At 43.5% G+C, this 14,170-nt stretch overlaps 1 protein-coding gene across 2 annotated transcripts; it reads left to right on the forward strand.

Annotated features, from left to right (window-relative positions):
* Positions 1-4,043: 4,043 nt before the first annotated feature.
* Positions 4,044-13,916, forward strand: Dynlt2b (dynein light chain Tctex-type 2B). Of its 2 annotated transcripts, XM_034514764.2 has the most exons (5): positions 4,049-4,260; positions 7,254-7,387; positions 9,783-9,852; positions 11,879-11,942; positions 13,566-13,916. In XM_034514764.2, the coding sequence occupies exons 1-5, from the start codon at positions 4,148-4,150 to the stop codon at positions 13,611-13,613; spliced, it is 429 nt and encodes a 142-aa protein (XP_034370655.1). In that variant the 5' UTR covers positions 4,049-4,147; the 3' UTR covers positions 13,614-13,916. The 2 variants fall into 2 exon arrangements, with proteins under 2 accessions (XP_034370656.1, XP_034370655.1); XM_034514765.2 differs by lacking the exons at positions 9,783-9,852; positions 13,566-13,916 and having other exon boundaries at positions 4,044-4,260; positions 11,879-11,940.
* Positions 13,917-14,170: the final 254 nt, after the last annotated feature.

Here is a 14,170-nt window from a genome sequence, read left to right on the forward strand (position 1 = left end):
TGGACTCCAAGAGAAGTCAAGGGTGTTAGCGTTTTGTCTAAGTTCTGCCCCACAGTTACCTGGCAACAGCCAGGTATGCCTGATTCACTATAAAAGGGGCTGCTCACATCCTCCACCCTCTCTTTTTCTCTTACCTTCTTGCTTTCCCTCTGTCCTCTACCCCTCTCTCATTCCCCTCCCCCCTCTCTCTCATGGCCTCTACTCCTCTATGCCTCTCCTCCTATACTCTCTGTCTCTACCTTTCTCTGTCTCCACTACCCTTTCAACTCCCCTCCCCATGCCCTGAATAAACTCTATTTTATACTATACCATCATGTGGCTGGTCCCTCATGGGGAAAGAATACTTCAGCATGGGCCCACGGAGGCACTCCATTCTCCCATACCTGACTACACATCTACCAAACATATTCCTTCTTCTCCTTATCTTTTTATAAAATACAATAAATGGAGTCATGGAAATCAGGGGCTTCTCCTCCTCCTGCTTGTGCTGGCTGGGTATGGGCAGTGGTGGCAGGAGCAGGAACATAAGGAGGGGGACAGAGATCTTCCTTGGGAGCAGAAAGAGGGATCAAGGAAGGGTGCCGAGGCTGACCCTCCTTAAGAGGAAGAAGGGTGGGAACAGCTGGTGACAAAAAGGTCTCATCCAAACAGGGGGTTTCTTGGCCAGGTATTGCTGTGAGGTGATATATGGCACTTGGTCCAGGTGGCCTCTGGCCTCATAAAATACAGCCTTCAACCCTGTAAATGATGGGAAGATGAAAAGTTCCCTCCTCAGGCCATCCTACTTTATAAGTAGGCCATTGGTTCCTGCAAAAGATGGTTAGTTTTGGGGCAAACAACAAGACCCAAATCTTCTATGACTTGGTAAAAGTCCTTAAAATGGTTCAGGACCAAGCCCAGTGGTGTGCTGTGTGCTTGTCCCATCCTAGGAACCAAAGAAAAATTCGTATAGGAGGACAAAAAACACAAACAGAATATACACATACACAGAAAAACATTCCCAGGAAAACAAAATTAAAAGGCTGTCTCAGACAGTCTTCCTCTCTGTGCCTGGGAGGCCTACAAACCCACAGCTGGTTCAAGGAGTCTCCATTGCCTCTAGGCAGGTGACAAAATGACAAAATACACTTTGTCCCTCCAGATCAAACCAGAAACATAAACATAGAGATGGACAAGACAAAAATATAACCAGGCACCCAGACTTAACAATCAGGAAAACACCCCACTATTTGGGTGTGTGGGGGGGTATTCTCCAGCCAATCCCAGACAAGCCCCCAAATGTAAGAGTCTATGATTCAACGAAGAATGATACCCCAGACTCAAATCAAATAGTATGCAAAACCAAAGAACATTTTATTCTGAAGAAGTCCCAGCATGCTGAGGTCTATCATTTACCAAGATGGAGATACTCAGGTAAGTTTGCAGGCCCGATTTAAAGCACATTACAGGAAATCCGGCAAAGAGTAGGTGGCCTTTATCTAGATTGGTTGACTTGAGCTCTAAGGGTTTGGGGGTCTGTGGGATTAGCTAGGGCTCTGGGGATATTCCAGAACCCTTGCTTGGAGAGTGCAAGAATGGGTATGGGGGGTTAGGGGCTGGAAATTGTTGCTGATTCCTTGTTCTTGCCTCATGCCAGGAGGCAGGCAGCTTCTGATTAACTGCCCACAGCCTGTGGTTTTTCCAGTTACTGAGTTTCTGGACTTGTCTGGTTTTGGGAAACAGAAATTTAGGCCTAGTCTCTTGACCTGCCAGTTTGAAGCATGTCATGGAGTCAGCCTGTCTTAGTCCTCTCAAAGCCACTTGTTGGGGCTAGAGAGATGGCTCAGTGGTTAAGAGCACTGACTGCTCTTCCAGAGGTCCTGAGTTCAATTCCCAGCAACCACATGGTGGCTCATAACCATCTGTAATGAGGATCTGATGCCCTCTTCTGGTGTGTCTGAAGAGAACTACAGTGTACTCATGTAATAAAATAATTTTTTTTTTTTTAAAAAAAGGACTCAGTCCTAAATGGGATATATTCATCAAACTTCTCCCTTCAGGGTTAAGGGATCTAAAGAGGTGGATGAACGACTAACAGCCAGAAGTGATGGATGGCTCTAAGAAAACAGTGTCTTCCAAATGCAACAGGTGTGAGACACATGGACTCCCAGAGACTATGGCAACATGCACAAAACCTGTAGGTTCAAGCCAGACAGGTCCCAGCACTGAAGGTAGAAATGGACACAGGCTGCTACCTCTAACCAAGAGGCTATCTGTAATTGATACCTTCTGCAAAGGAAAAATTAGTTTCCTCCAATTGGGTATGCAACCATATTTCAGAGTAGACTTTGTGCCAAAATGAACTTGTCAGGTCTAAAGGAGACTAATTCCCCAACTCTAAAAGTCAGCATTCCTTAGGAACTTGTGAAACCATTTTTATCTTCCAAAAGGAGTCTGCCAAAGGGTTTTATTGTAGATATGAGGAAGAGAACAATCGTTGCCTTTGACAGAAGAGACATAATGGCTACCTGTGGCACCTTTCAGCACATCAAAGTTCATGCCTACCTCCCAGGGTCCCTCAGTATCACAAGTACCTGTAACACATTTCTAAGTCTAGTGCAGCATCCTGGCCTTTCTCACCTCCCATGCCCCAAACAGGGCTTCTCTGTGTAGCCCTGGCTGATTTGTAGCTTGAATGAAAATGGGGACACAACCACTGCTAAGTATGGTTGAGGAGAAAGATTTTATTATAGACATGAGGGATAGAACAGCCAGAGGCATCTTGAAGAGTCCAGATGTCCAGTCTGACGATAGCCAGCAGAATAGACTGGGCCATGAGAGTAAAGGGAGCCGGGAGAGGAAAAGAGGAACAAAGAGAGAGGAGAGAGGGGCAGAGGACTAAGAGAGTATATGGGAACAAAGAGGGCATGTAGCCAAAATGCCAGTTATATAGGGATCAAGCAGGGAGTTGGGTGGGGTGTTGCTCAGAGAAGAGAAATGAAGCCCAGCTCCTGGGTTGGAGAGGCTTAGGGTAGGGGACCAGGTGAGAGTGATAGAGCCACAGTTACTGAGGGAGACTTGTCTTGGTTTTTTGGGGGGGACCTAACAAAACTCCCTCAATAGAACAGACAGACTTTCGGTCTATAGATCGAGTTCCAGGACAGCCAGGAATACACAAAGAAACCCTATCTTGGAAAAAAACAAAAAGAACTGAAAAAATCTAAATCTGTCTGCCCCTGCCTACAGAGTGCTGGAGTTAAAGGCATGTGTTACCACACCCAGCTCCTTCCCCGCCCCCCATCTCCAGGGAAAGGGTCTTGAGTATTCAAGGAGGCACAGTAAAGAAAATGCCCACATGATATGATTCCTGTTTTTATTGTAGATATGAGAGAACAGCCAGAGGCATCTGAAATAGTCCAGAGCAGAGAGAGAAAGAGCAGACTTAGAACATAGACAGGAGATTAGATGTGGCCAGGGCTATATTCCAGGGAGCCCAGAAGCCGGCAAGCCTTTTGATATGCTCACATAAGCCTGGGTAGACTTATGTCCCTTATACCAGAGGTAAGGGAATCAGTCTCACAATTTCCCGAGTAATGCAAGCTTGTATCTCACAGCTAGAAATACTGTAGTCCACTTTGAACTTATATCTGGATATCTGGGCTGTCTTTTGGAGATTAGAGAGTTTCCTTTGAACCTCACAAGGGGGTGGGGATGGAAAGGGCGTTAAGAATATATTGTATGACAAAAATGTTGTCCAAACCCAGAAGGGACGGTGTGCAGATGTGACTTAGTAGTGTTCTAGTTCCAGCACCCGTAAAATTTGACACGCATAACTCTGTTATCGCAAACCCGGGGAGATGGAGACAGAAATTAGAGGCCAGTCTAAGATAATTGCACCCTGTCTCAAAAAATAGGAAGAAAAACTAAAGGAAGTTAGGCCGGGTTTGGTCCTGCCTCTCAGAGGCAGGTGGTCAGTCTCTTAAAAGTCCTGGTCTCCATTTGGTACTCCCCAGCTGGCTCCCGGCTTCCAGCCAGTGCGCAGGCGCAGCGGTGGCCACCACATGTCACGTGAGCGACCCGTTGCCCTAGCGACGTGCTCCTGGACCTTCAGCCGCTGGCAGCCGGTTGGACCTCCTAGAGATCATCTGCTGGATCCTTACGCAGGGATATGGCTGTGTCCTTCCTCGGCCCGGCCGGGCCCTCCGAGGGCTTGTCCGAGGTCGACAAGAACACGGGGGAGCCTGAGAACACCTATATTCTGAGGCCCATTTTCCAGCAAAGGCGCGTAGCAGACTGGGCACGGAGGGCGATGTGGGGAGTGGGGCCGGGGCGTTTGGGAGCGCGATCATCCCTAAGGGGACGGACTGGGCGAGGGATTAGGCGGGTTTTGGCATTCCAATGTGGCGATTTCTCCACCACCGAACTCTGCAGTCTGACTGGCAGGTCTTACCGGAAGCATAGACTGGCGCTGTGGAAGTGGTTAACTTCTTGGAGGAATTAGGGAGTGCTCACGCGGGACAGGAAAAATAGAAGCTGGAAACAAGCAGCTTACAAGCAGTACTCCTAGGATACGTTTACTTCTGGTACACAACTTGTGTCTTTACAAAGCCTTTTTCTTATAGCGTCGATCGCCACCTCAATAGGTTGCTAGAAGAGGGCGGTCAGTTTAGACTGTAGGATAGATACATCACTAACTTCAAGAAAAAAAAAAAAAAAGATGGGTGTGCTTGTGCGCGTGGTTGAGTGTTTGGGTGCACGAATGCTATTTATGATCAGGGGACAACTTTGGGGAATTGGTTCTGTTCTTGAACTATGTGGATCCTGGAGACTGAACTCAGGTATCAGGCTTGGATGCAAGTGCCTTTACCAGCTAGCCATCTTACTGAGCCCAAGAGAGAATTACCCCCCACCCCCACCCCCCCAGGCGTGCACCTGGTTGGTGAAGAGCTGTAGAGATAGTTCAGTCTGTCATGTGCTTACTTTGAAAGCATGAAGACCTGAGTTCAATTCCTGCACCCCTGTAAAAAGTCATTGTATCTTGATGGAAATTTGATCCCAGTAATAGAGAAACAAGACTCTAGGACTCCCCTGGCTAGCCAGCCTGGCTCAGTGAGATACCCTGTCTCAAAATCATGGTGGAGGGCTGGAGATATTTCTCAGTGGTTAAGAGCACTGGCTACTCCTCCAGAACCTAGGGTTCAGTTCCCAGCACCCACATGAAGATCAGATGCTGTCTTCTAGCCTCTGAGGGCAGAAGTTGCGTGTGGTGCTTAGTCCTACATGCAAACAAAATACCCATAAACATAAAATAAGTAAATCCTTAAATAACAAAACAAAAAACAAGGTAGAGGAGTGTTGGCTGTATTTCCATACTTCAAGAAGCAGTTTCCCCATGAATATAGAAAAATGTATGTTCTGTTGCCTCACTAAATGTTCTAAATATATAGGATGGTGTTGAGCTGTATTTCTCCTGTAAACAGTGAAGAATGATGTTAGTAACAAACGTGCCAGTGATCCTATGAGTTCATATGCGACCTGTCTGAAGGGAGGCTTAGCATTTTATGAAAGACTGGGTGAGCATAGGCAGGGGCTGGAGAGATTTGCTGTCCCTGCAGAGTACCCCGCATTGGTTCCCAACACCCACATGGCAGCTTACAATTGTTTGTAACTCCAAGGGCAGCAGGAGTTACACACACATATACACGGGGCAAACACACATAAAAATAAAATTATAAAAAAGGAAGGAAAAGGCATAAGCAGACTAGTAAGATGGCTTAGCTGGTAGAGGCTCAGCTTGTTTTCAAACCTGATGGCCCGAGTTAAATTCTGAAGACTTAGGTAGTGAAAGGAAATAAATAACCAGTTCCCACGCATGTGCCACGACACAATAAATGTTTAAAAAAAAAAAAAAGCTTACAGGAAGACATAAATAATATTGGGCTGGGTCCATGCTAAGGATTTGAAACAGGGCCTCACGCATGAAGGAGGAGCCTCATTCCCAGACCTTAGATACAGTATTTTAATAAGGCCACATTTTGAACAGATCAAGTTGAGACGAGATCATATGCACATCAGATTGGTTTCAACCTTTCCAGTACAGAGAGGACAAGCTTGGCTCCTGATCCTGTTGCCTACGCCATCCAAGCTAGGATTGCAGGTTTGAACCACTACTATGTGCATGCATGCTGGGAATTGAGTCCAAGATTTGAGCTTCCTCAGGGTCCACTCTGAATGTAACACTGAGAGCTACAGCCCAGACCTAAACCCTAGAAGAGTGGTGTCGCATGCCTTTAATCCCAGCACTTGGGAGGCAGAGGCAGGTCAATCTGAGTTCAAGGCCAACCTAATTGACTGCTCTTATAGAGAACCCTGTTTGCCCCATGACCACCACCCCCTTCCAGCACCTACATGTTAGCTTACAAACATCCCTATATGTAGTTCCAAGGGCTCTGTATATACCTGTAGATAAAACACTTATACACATGGGATAAAAATAAGTAAATCTTAAAAAAAATAAAAGCACAGGGACTCAGTAAATATAGACTGTAATGTAGACTGGGAGTAGTGGACATGGTAGTTGGTAAGAATAATTAAACTTGGGCTGGAGAGCTGGCTCAGTGGTTAAGAGTACCGACTGCTCTCCCAGAGGTCCTGAGTTCAATTCCCAGCAACCACATGGTGGCTCATAACCATATGTAATGGGATCTGTTGCCCTCTTCTGATGTGTCTGAAGAGAGAGCAATGGTGACTAAATAAATCTTGAAAAAAAAGAAAGAATTTTTTAAAAAATGATTAAACTTTAGATCATTGGTAAGAACGATCATTTTGAAGGTAGAACAGATAGAATTTACTCACCAACAAAACTGATTCCCAGGTTTTTTGCTTGAGGCCCTGGAAAACTGAGCTGAGAGGACTCTATGAAGACCTCGCCTAGGCAAGACAAGACTATTAGAAGCTGAATATGGAATGTCTAATTTTATGTGTGGCACTGCTGATAGAATCCAGAGCTTCAACATATCAGCAAATGTTTAACCAGCTGAGCTACATTGTCCCAGGATGTTCATTTTGGGTTGCCTGTTAGACATGGAATGTATTTCGGTTTGAAGTTCATGAAGGCCATTGATGTAGGTGTGGGACATGAATTGCTTGTTTATATTACCTTTATTATAAAAGTGCAAGATAAAACAAAACTCATTAATCAGCCTGATCAAAAAGGCTGAAGTGTGAAGGCAAGTTAGGGCTCTGAGCTGACCTTTAGATATTCTTGGACTTAGGTTTAGACCCTCCGTGGTTAAAGAATGCATCCATGCTGTGCTCAAGGAAGAATTGGCAGGCGCTGAATATTCTCCAGATGAAATGCCTCAACTCACAAAACATCTATCAGAAATGATTAAGGATAAGCTAAAAGGTAACATGGGCTGTGTGTGGAAATAATGTTCCCTTCAGACACTCAGTTCTACCCATTTGTTCTTTCTCACCCCCTCTTTTGTTTGTTGGTTTGTTTGGTTTGAGACAGGGTTTCTCTGTGCAGTGCTGGCTATCCGGGAACTCACTCTGTAGACCAGGCTAGCCTCAAACTCAAAAGATTCTCTTGCCTCTGCCTCTTGAGTGTTGGGATTAAAGGCATGCACCGCCCTGCCCCATGTTTAAACCCAGGATACAAACTCTGCATTTTTAAAAAAAGATATTATTCTTCAGTATCTAGAATTCTATAATTATTTGGTGACTTTTACTCAGGTGGCACTTTGCAGATGGTGGGAAAGAGTAAAGATTTACACTAAAGCATTATAGGGAGCCACTGTCCAGCAAATGCAAATATTCAGAAGGGCCTCCGTTCCCTCCTAGTTGTCAGTTGTTTTTTTTCTCAAACCTTTTCACTGTTTAGTCAGTTCAGTACCTTCCCAGGCTGTCCTAGGCCCACTTCTTGCTGAATCCTCAACTGCTTTTCTTCTTCAGCCCTCTATTCTTGCCAAACTCAACATCTACATAATACATTTTGTACTTTTGTCTCTTGCTAACAAAACCTTTTTTTTTTTTTTTTTTTTTTTTGCTTTGTTTCTCGAGACAGGGTTTCTCTGTGTAGCCCTGGCTGTCCTGGAACTCACTCTGTAGACCAGGCTGTCCTTGAACTCAGAAATCCACCTGCCTCTGCCTCCCAAGTGCTGGGATTAAAGGCATACGCCACCACTGCCTGGCTTTGGTTAGTTTTTTTTGAGACGGTCTGATCATGTAGCTCTGCTGGCCTGGACTTGCTATGTAGACCAGGCTGGCCTGGAATTCATAGAGATCCATCTGTCTCTGCTTCCTAAGTGACAGGATTAAAGGGGTGTGCCACCATGCCTACACCATAATACTATTTTTAATGTTGTGCTGTCAGAAAACTTTTTATGTTTTTTAATTATTTGTTTATCTTATGTATGTGAGTACACTGTAGCTCTCTTCAGACACACCACAAGAAGGCATTGGATCCCATTACAGATGGTTGTGAGCCACCATGTGGTTGCTGGGAAGTGATTAACTCATGACCTCTGGAAGAGCAGTCAGTGCTCTTAACCGATGAGCTATCTCTCTAGCCCAGAAAAGGTTTTGTTTTTTGTTTTTTTTTTTTAAATCTGTGCCATCCCCCTTCAGACTGTTAGGGATAGAGCTCCAGGCCTCCTGTGTGCCAGGCAAGTGTTCTGTCACACAGTCACACATTGAGCCCTGCCCTCCTTTTTATTTTTTCCTTTCTCTTCATTTATTTGGTAATATGCCACAATTTTTATTCCATCTAGTCCACTTTGTAAGAGTGGGGGATTTGTTCTCAAAACAGTGTTCCATTTTCATCTAATACATGAAAATGACAGATATTCATAGTATCTTTAGTATGGTAAGACTCACATGATAAATATAAAATTAAATTTCTTCTGTAGTCTACACTCAGTGGAAAATGAGGCATTATTAGCAACAGCAATTTAAGAAGTTACATATGCCATTCATGGTAATAAACACTGGCATACCAGGATAAATTGACATAGTTTATGAATATTGATATTTCTTTCACGAGATTAAATTCATTACAAAAAATTACATTAGGCACATTTTATAATATCTGTGCTACTGTGTAAGAAAACTAGTCATGCTAAGCCAGCTGAAATGAGTGTGCTCTAGATCCTCACGGAGTCAGTGCAACTGCAAATAACACTGAGAAAGGAACTCACTAGTTGGCCAGAGGTTAATACTCTGATAGAGCTTACCTTCTGCAGTTTGCTTGTTTGATGAGTGTGTGTGTGTGTGTGGGGGGGGGTTGCGTTGTTGTTTTGTTGATTTTGTTTTGTTTTGTTTTGTTTTGTTTTGAGACAGGGTTTCTCTGTGCAGCCTTTGGTGTCCTGGAACTCACTCTGTAGACCAGGCTGGCCTTTAACTCAGATATCTGCTTTCCTCTGCCTCCTGAGTGCTGGGATTAAAGGTTTGTCTGGATAGTTCAACAATTCTTAGTATCACCTACCCAGGCTGTTACTTGCCACTCACGTTTAATATCTATAAAGCTTAATTTTTCTTTATTTTTTCCCCCAAGATAGATTTTCCTCTGCCCAGGCTGGTCTCAAACAGACTAGAGAAATTTAAAGGGAAAGTTAGGCTCTAAGGTTTTCCTGCAGGGTAACTTTATAGTTAGGGTTTATCTCCAGGTCTCAGACCCCTAACCTCACCGTCATATTCCTTACTACCTGTGGACTGAGTGCTTGCCTATTGTGGAAGAATTTGTGTTCAGTAAGTTATTTTACTATGTACTTGAATATAGATAACCTTCTTTTCCTTTCTAGAATTGGGATATGACCGGTATAAAATGGTGGTACAAGTGGTGATTGGAGAACAGAGGGGTGAAGGAGTATTGTGAGTAGTTTTTTCTTGTCTTTGTGTTCTTGGGAGCTATCCATTTTGTGGATAGATAATTCAGTAAGCATATGTCTTTGCAAAAATGAGGATGGTTTAACAGATGCAACTGTAAACTGAAGAGGTTCTAGCAACTGAATAGTAAGGCTAATAGTCTGGGTGGGGTCCAAGGCTGAAGTCTTTAGAGTCACCTCTTACTTAGTCATGACACTAGTTACATGCTCTGTGCTTGGATGTCAGCATTACTTAGCAGCCCCTTGTGAGCAGGGCCTGCCTCTGACCTTCTGACAATCCACAGTGTTTGGTTTGCAGTATATATTTAAAGTGGCAATATTTCTTTTTATCCCCAGCTAGGTTTCAAATGAATGAGACTAAGAGTATTAGATTTATTTAAACTAACTTTACTTCACAATACCTGGGAAGTCATTGGTCTATTCTAAACATCTAAACTAATCTGGTTACCTCCCAGCCAAAATCCCATGATACTTGCAAGTTTAGTATTGGTCTGGCATTCTAGGCTTCATGTGTGTTCTTCCATGATGTCTTTGGGACCCCTTCCTTTTGGTGAATCCCCTCTTATTACCCTGCTTTTGTCCCTTGAATGGTGGAAGTCCCACCCTATTCTCTCTTGTGCTCAGCCATTGGCTGATCAGCTTTTATTGACAAGTCAGAGCATAAATGGGGAGCAGTGTTTATACAAATCTGAAGCTGGAGTGTCTCAACATAATGATTACAATGCTGTGTCAGATTGAAACCAGGTAGCAGGATGGAGAAATCAGTGTTTGAATAACACACACAAGGATAATCTTTATACAGTGCTCAAAACATTATGCCTATAAAGGTATTTTGAAAGTCTACTTTTGTTTTTCTGAGACAGGGTCTCATTGTAGCCCAGGCTGGTTTCAAGTATATTTATGTGGCTGAAGATGGTCCTGCACTCTAGATTTCCTGCTTCCCATTCCCAGGTTCTGGTATTACAGGCTTTCAGGACTCTACTTGGCTTTTGCTTGTTTCAGGAACAGGGTTTCTCTATAGCCCAGGTCTTCCCAGTAGCAACCTTCCCCAGCCTCAAAAACATTTTTACTGGTCTGAGCCTCCTAATGCGTCCAGTTAGAGGGCTGAATTCTACTCAGAGTTGCCCCTTTCTCTTCTCTTCTCTTCTCTTGTCTCTCTCTCTCTCTTTCTTCCTTCCTTCCTTCATTCCTTCCTTCCTTTTCCTTCCTTACTTACTTCCTTTCTTTTTTAGGCTTATTTCATGTATGTGAGTACACAGTCTCTCTTCAGACACACCAGAAGGGGGCATCGGATTTCCATTACAGATGGTTGTGAGCCACTATGTGGTTGCTGGAAATTGAACTCAGTACCTGGAAGAGCAGTCAGTGCTCTTAACCACTGAGCCATCTCTCCAGCCCTGTGTTTTCCCTTTCTATATAGGTTTCTACAAATTATCCTAAAATATTCTGTTGGGTCCTGTGTTAAGACCTCTTTTCCTATTATTCTTCAAGAATTAAGCCCTCTGAAAGACACAGTGTCCTAGCTGAAGTAGTGTACTGTGGGGTTTCACTTTAAGAACCAGAGACTTGGAGAGATTGAGCCCTGTAGTTCTCAGGCAGCTGGCTGGGGTGCTGAGATGCCTAGAGGCCCTGGGCCCTCAACTCTAGTTGCAAACAGTCACCTATGACTCCTGTCTAGCACACATTGCTTTTTTTTTTTTTTAAATTTATCATTTGATTTATATGAGTATACTGTAGCTGTCTTCAGATATACTGGAAGAGGGCATCTGATCCTATTACAGATGGTTTCGAGCCACCATGTGGTTGCTGGGAATTGAACTCAGGAAGAGCAGTCAGTGCTCTTAACCACTGAGCCATCTCTCCAGCCCCAGCACATGTTGCTTTACAAATACAGTTCTCTCCATGTACCATGGAAAGGTTTGGAAGCATGGGCCTGTCAGAATGTAGGAAATGGATTCACTGGGCAGTGAGTAGAGATGTAGACTGCTGACCATTCTTCATTGGCATTTTAGCATGGCTGCTCGCTGTTTCTGGGATGCAGACACAGACAACTACACTCATGATGTTTTCATGAACGTAAGTCCTCAGGAAGCCCCTTTCTCCTTCCTAGAGACATATGGCCATTACACACCAGACTACTGCTAAAATTTGAGGATACTGTAGTATTTTTGAGATACATCTCCTAGACGTCTGGATAAAGTTTGCTTTGTAGGGGGGTAGAGGTGGGGATGTAGACTGTTTCTCTGGATAACCCTGGCTGTCCTGGAACTATAGACAACACTTGCCTTGAAATCAGGGATCTACCTGTCTCTGCCTCCCTAGTGCTGGGATTAATGTGCCACCACCACCCAACATCAGAGGTTTTATTTTAAATTTTACTATTTTATTTGTGAAAACCTACAAACAGAATCCATAGACATTTCTACTTAAAGCAGGAAAATGATAAAGTGGCTTCTAATAACATAGTTGTGTACATGCTTACACAGTGTTAGAAATTACCCTTAGTAGCCAGGCATGGGGGTGCATTTCTTTGATCCCAGTTCTCAGGAGGCAGAGGCAGGTGGGTCTCTGAGTTCAAGGCCAGCCTGCTCTACAGAGTGAGTCCCAGGACAGCCAGGGCTACACAGAGAAGCCCTGCCTGGAAAACAAAACCAACCAACTAACCAACCAACCACACAAAGCAAAACCAAGGAAAGGCTGAGAGCGACTTCCAGTCAGGCTGTAAGTCTGCTCTTGTGAGGAAGGCCTGGTGGCAGGAGCAGCGGTTTGAAGCTGTGGCTGTGGGGACTTGCCTGTCTGTGTTCAGGGCAGACCTTTCCTCCTCAGTTAGACCTCTCCAGATAAACTCACGCACACTTGCTGAGCAGTGTCTCTGAGACTGTTACTCTTAACCTAGTCAAGCTGACAATGAAGATTAACCATCATAACCACCCCCTATAAATCACTGTCTTCTAAAATCCAGTCCTGACAGTCCTTGTTAGAGTAATAATTAACTTAGTTTAGAACTATCTGTTCATTCGAACATATCAGACTTCACTGAGCTACAGAAGAATCTGGATGAAGAGTCTATAAACAAAGAAAACTTTTCAATAATAAAATCATCTACTTTATCTTAAAGCCACTTCTCAAAACTAAAGAAAAATACAAGTAATTATAAAACATAAGTTAAGTAACTGGAAAAGCAGCGCTCCTTCTGTCTGGCTGCTCACAGGTGTCAGTGAACAGAAACAGGAATCAGTCTGTGAGCTTTCTTCAGACAGCTGATCTTTCTTCAAAAGGTGTGCTACATCTCCTCTCCAGGCAGCAGACGCAGGGCTGGGACATCATTGTGGAGCTCAGTCTTACTGTCTAGTTAGGTGCGCAGCCGTGTTTGTAGGCCTGTGATGTCTACTGTCTCATTAACATCACCCACATTCTTAATCCATTCAGTTTTGTATGGGCCCAGGAACTAATTCAAACCCTGAGGAAAGTTAAGTAGGCAGGATATAGAGGGTCACACCTGCAATCTCTGCACTTGGGAGGCTGAGGCAGGAAGACATTTCCAAGTTTGAAGCCTTTTCTGTTACATAGCTAGATTCTCTGAAGACAACAGGGAAAAAGAAAATTGACAAGATCTAGTATATACTTTCAGTTGCCACTTGGCCTACTTTCTCATTAGCAGTAACTCCATGGATTTGTTTTCTGTCTTTTTATTTTTAGGACAGCTTATTCTGTATTGTGGCAGCATTTGGTTGTTTCTACTATTGAATCATTGGAAAGTGACTGTGACTTCGAGGAAATTAACTTTTCTATATTGTTAAATTTCCTGATCAAATAAAAATAAGTTGGCACTTTGGTACCTAAAATCTGTTATGTTTTATATGTTTAAATGGTTTGATTTTATTATGCTATCTGTGCCCTTTCTACATTTGGAAAAATAGAGGAAAAAGAAGGGGGAAATTCATTTTAATATTTCAGGTGACTAAATACTTGGGTGTATTTTCTATTCATTTTTCCTTATAAGATGTAAAAAAATCATTTATAAAATAAATTGTGTGTCTTCACCCCTTATGTCATGAATTGTTTTTATGCTGTTACAGTTTTTATGACTTTTATAATAGCTGCATTTATACCATTAGGTTATAACATTTGCATTTTGACCTTTCCTTATTGAGGGGGCTAATATCAAATTTTGCACCATTATAACAATTCAGAGATGAATTTGTGAATCACTCACTCTCTTTGCACTGTTGCTTTTGTCTCTTCTGACCTATCATTTTTGCTCAGCTACTGACTGTCCTGTGGCTAAGACAACTCATAGGCTT

This window comes from Arvicanthis niloticus, chromosome 12, assembly GCF_011762505.2.
Source record: "Arvicanthis niloticus isolate mArvNil1 chromosome 12, mArvNil1.pat.X, whole genome shotgun sequence".
NCBI classification, from domain to species: domain Eukaryota; kingdom Metazoa; phylum Chordata; class Mammalia; order Rodentia; family Muridae; genus Arvicanthis; species Arvicanthis niloticus.

Bases quoted from the DNA above. Each gene is read 5' to 3' on its own strand.
- Dynlt2b (XM_034514764.2), top strand. From the start codon at position 4,148: ATGGCTGTGTCCTTCCTCGGCCCGGCCGGGCCCTCCGAGGGCTTGTCC. The intron at 9,853-11,878 runs GTGAGTAGTTTT...TTGGCATTTTAG, and splicing joins CAGAGGGGTGAAGGAGTATT to CATGGCTGCTCGCTGTTTCT. The intron at 11,943-13,565 runs GTAAGTCCTCAG...TTTTATTTTTAG, and splicing joins CTCATGATGTTTTCATGAAC to GACAGCTTATTCTGTATTGT.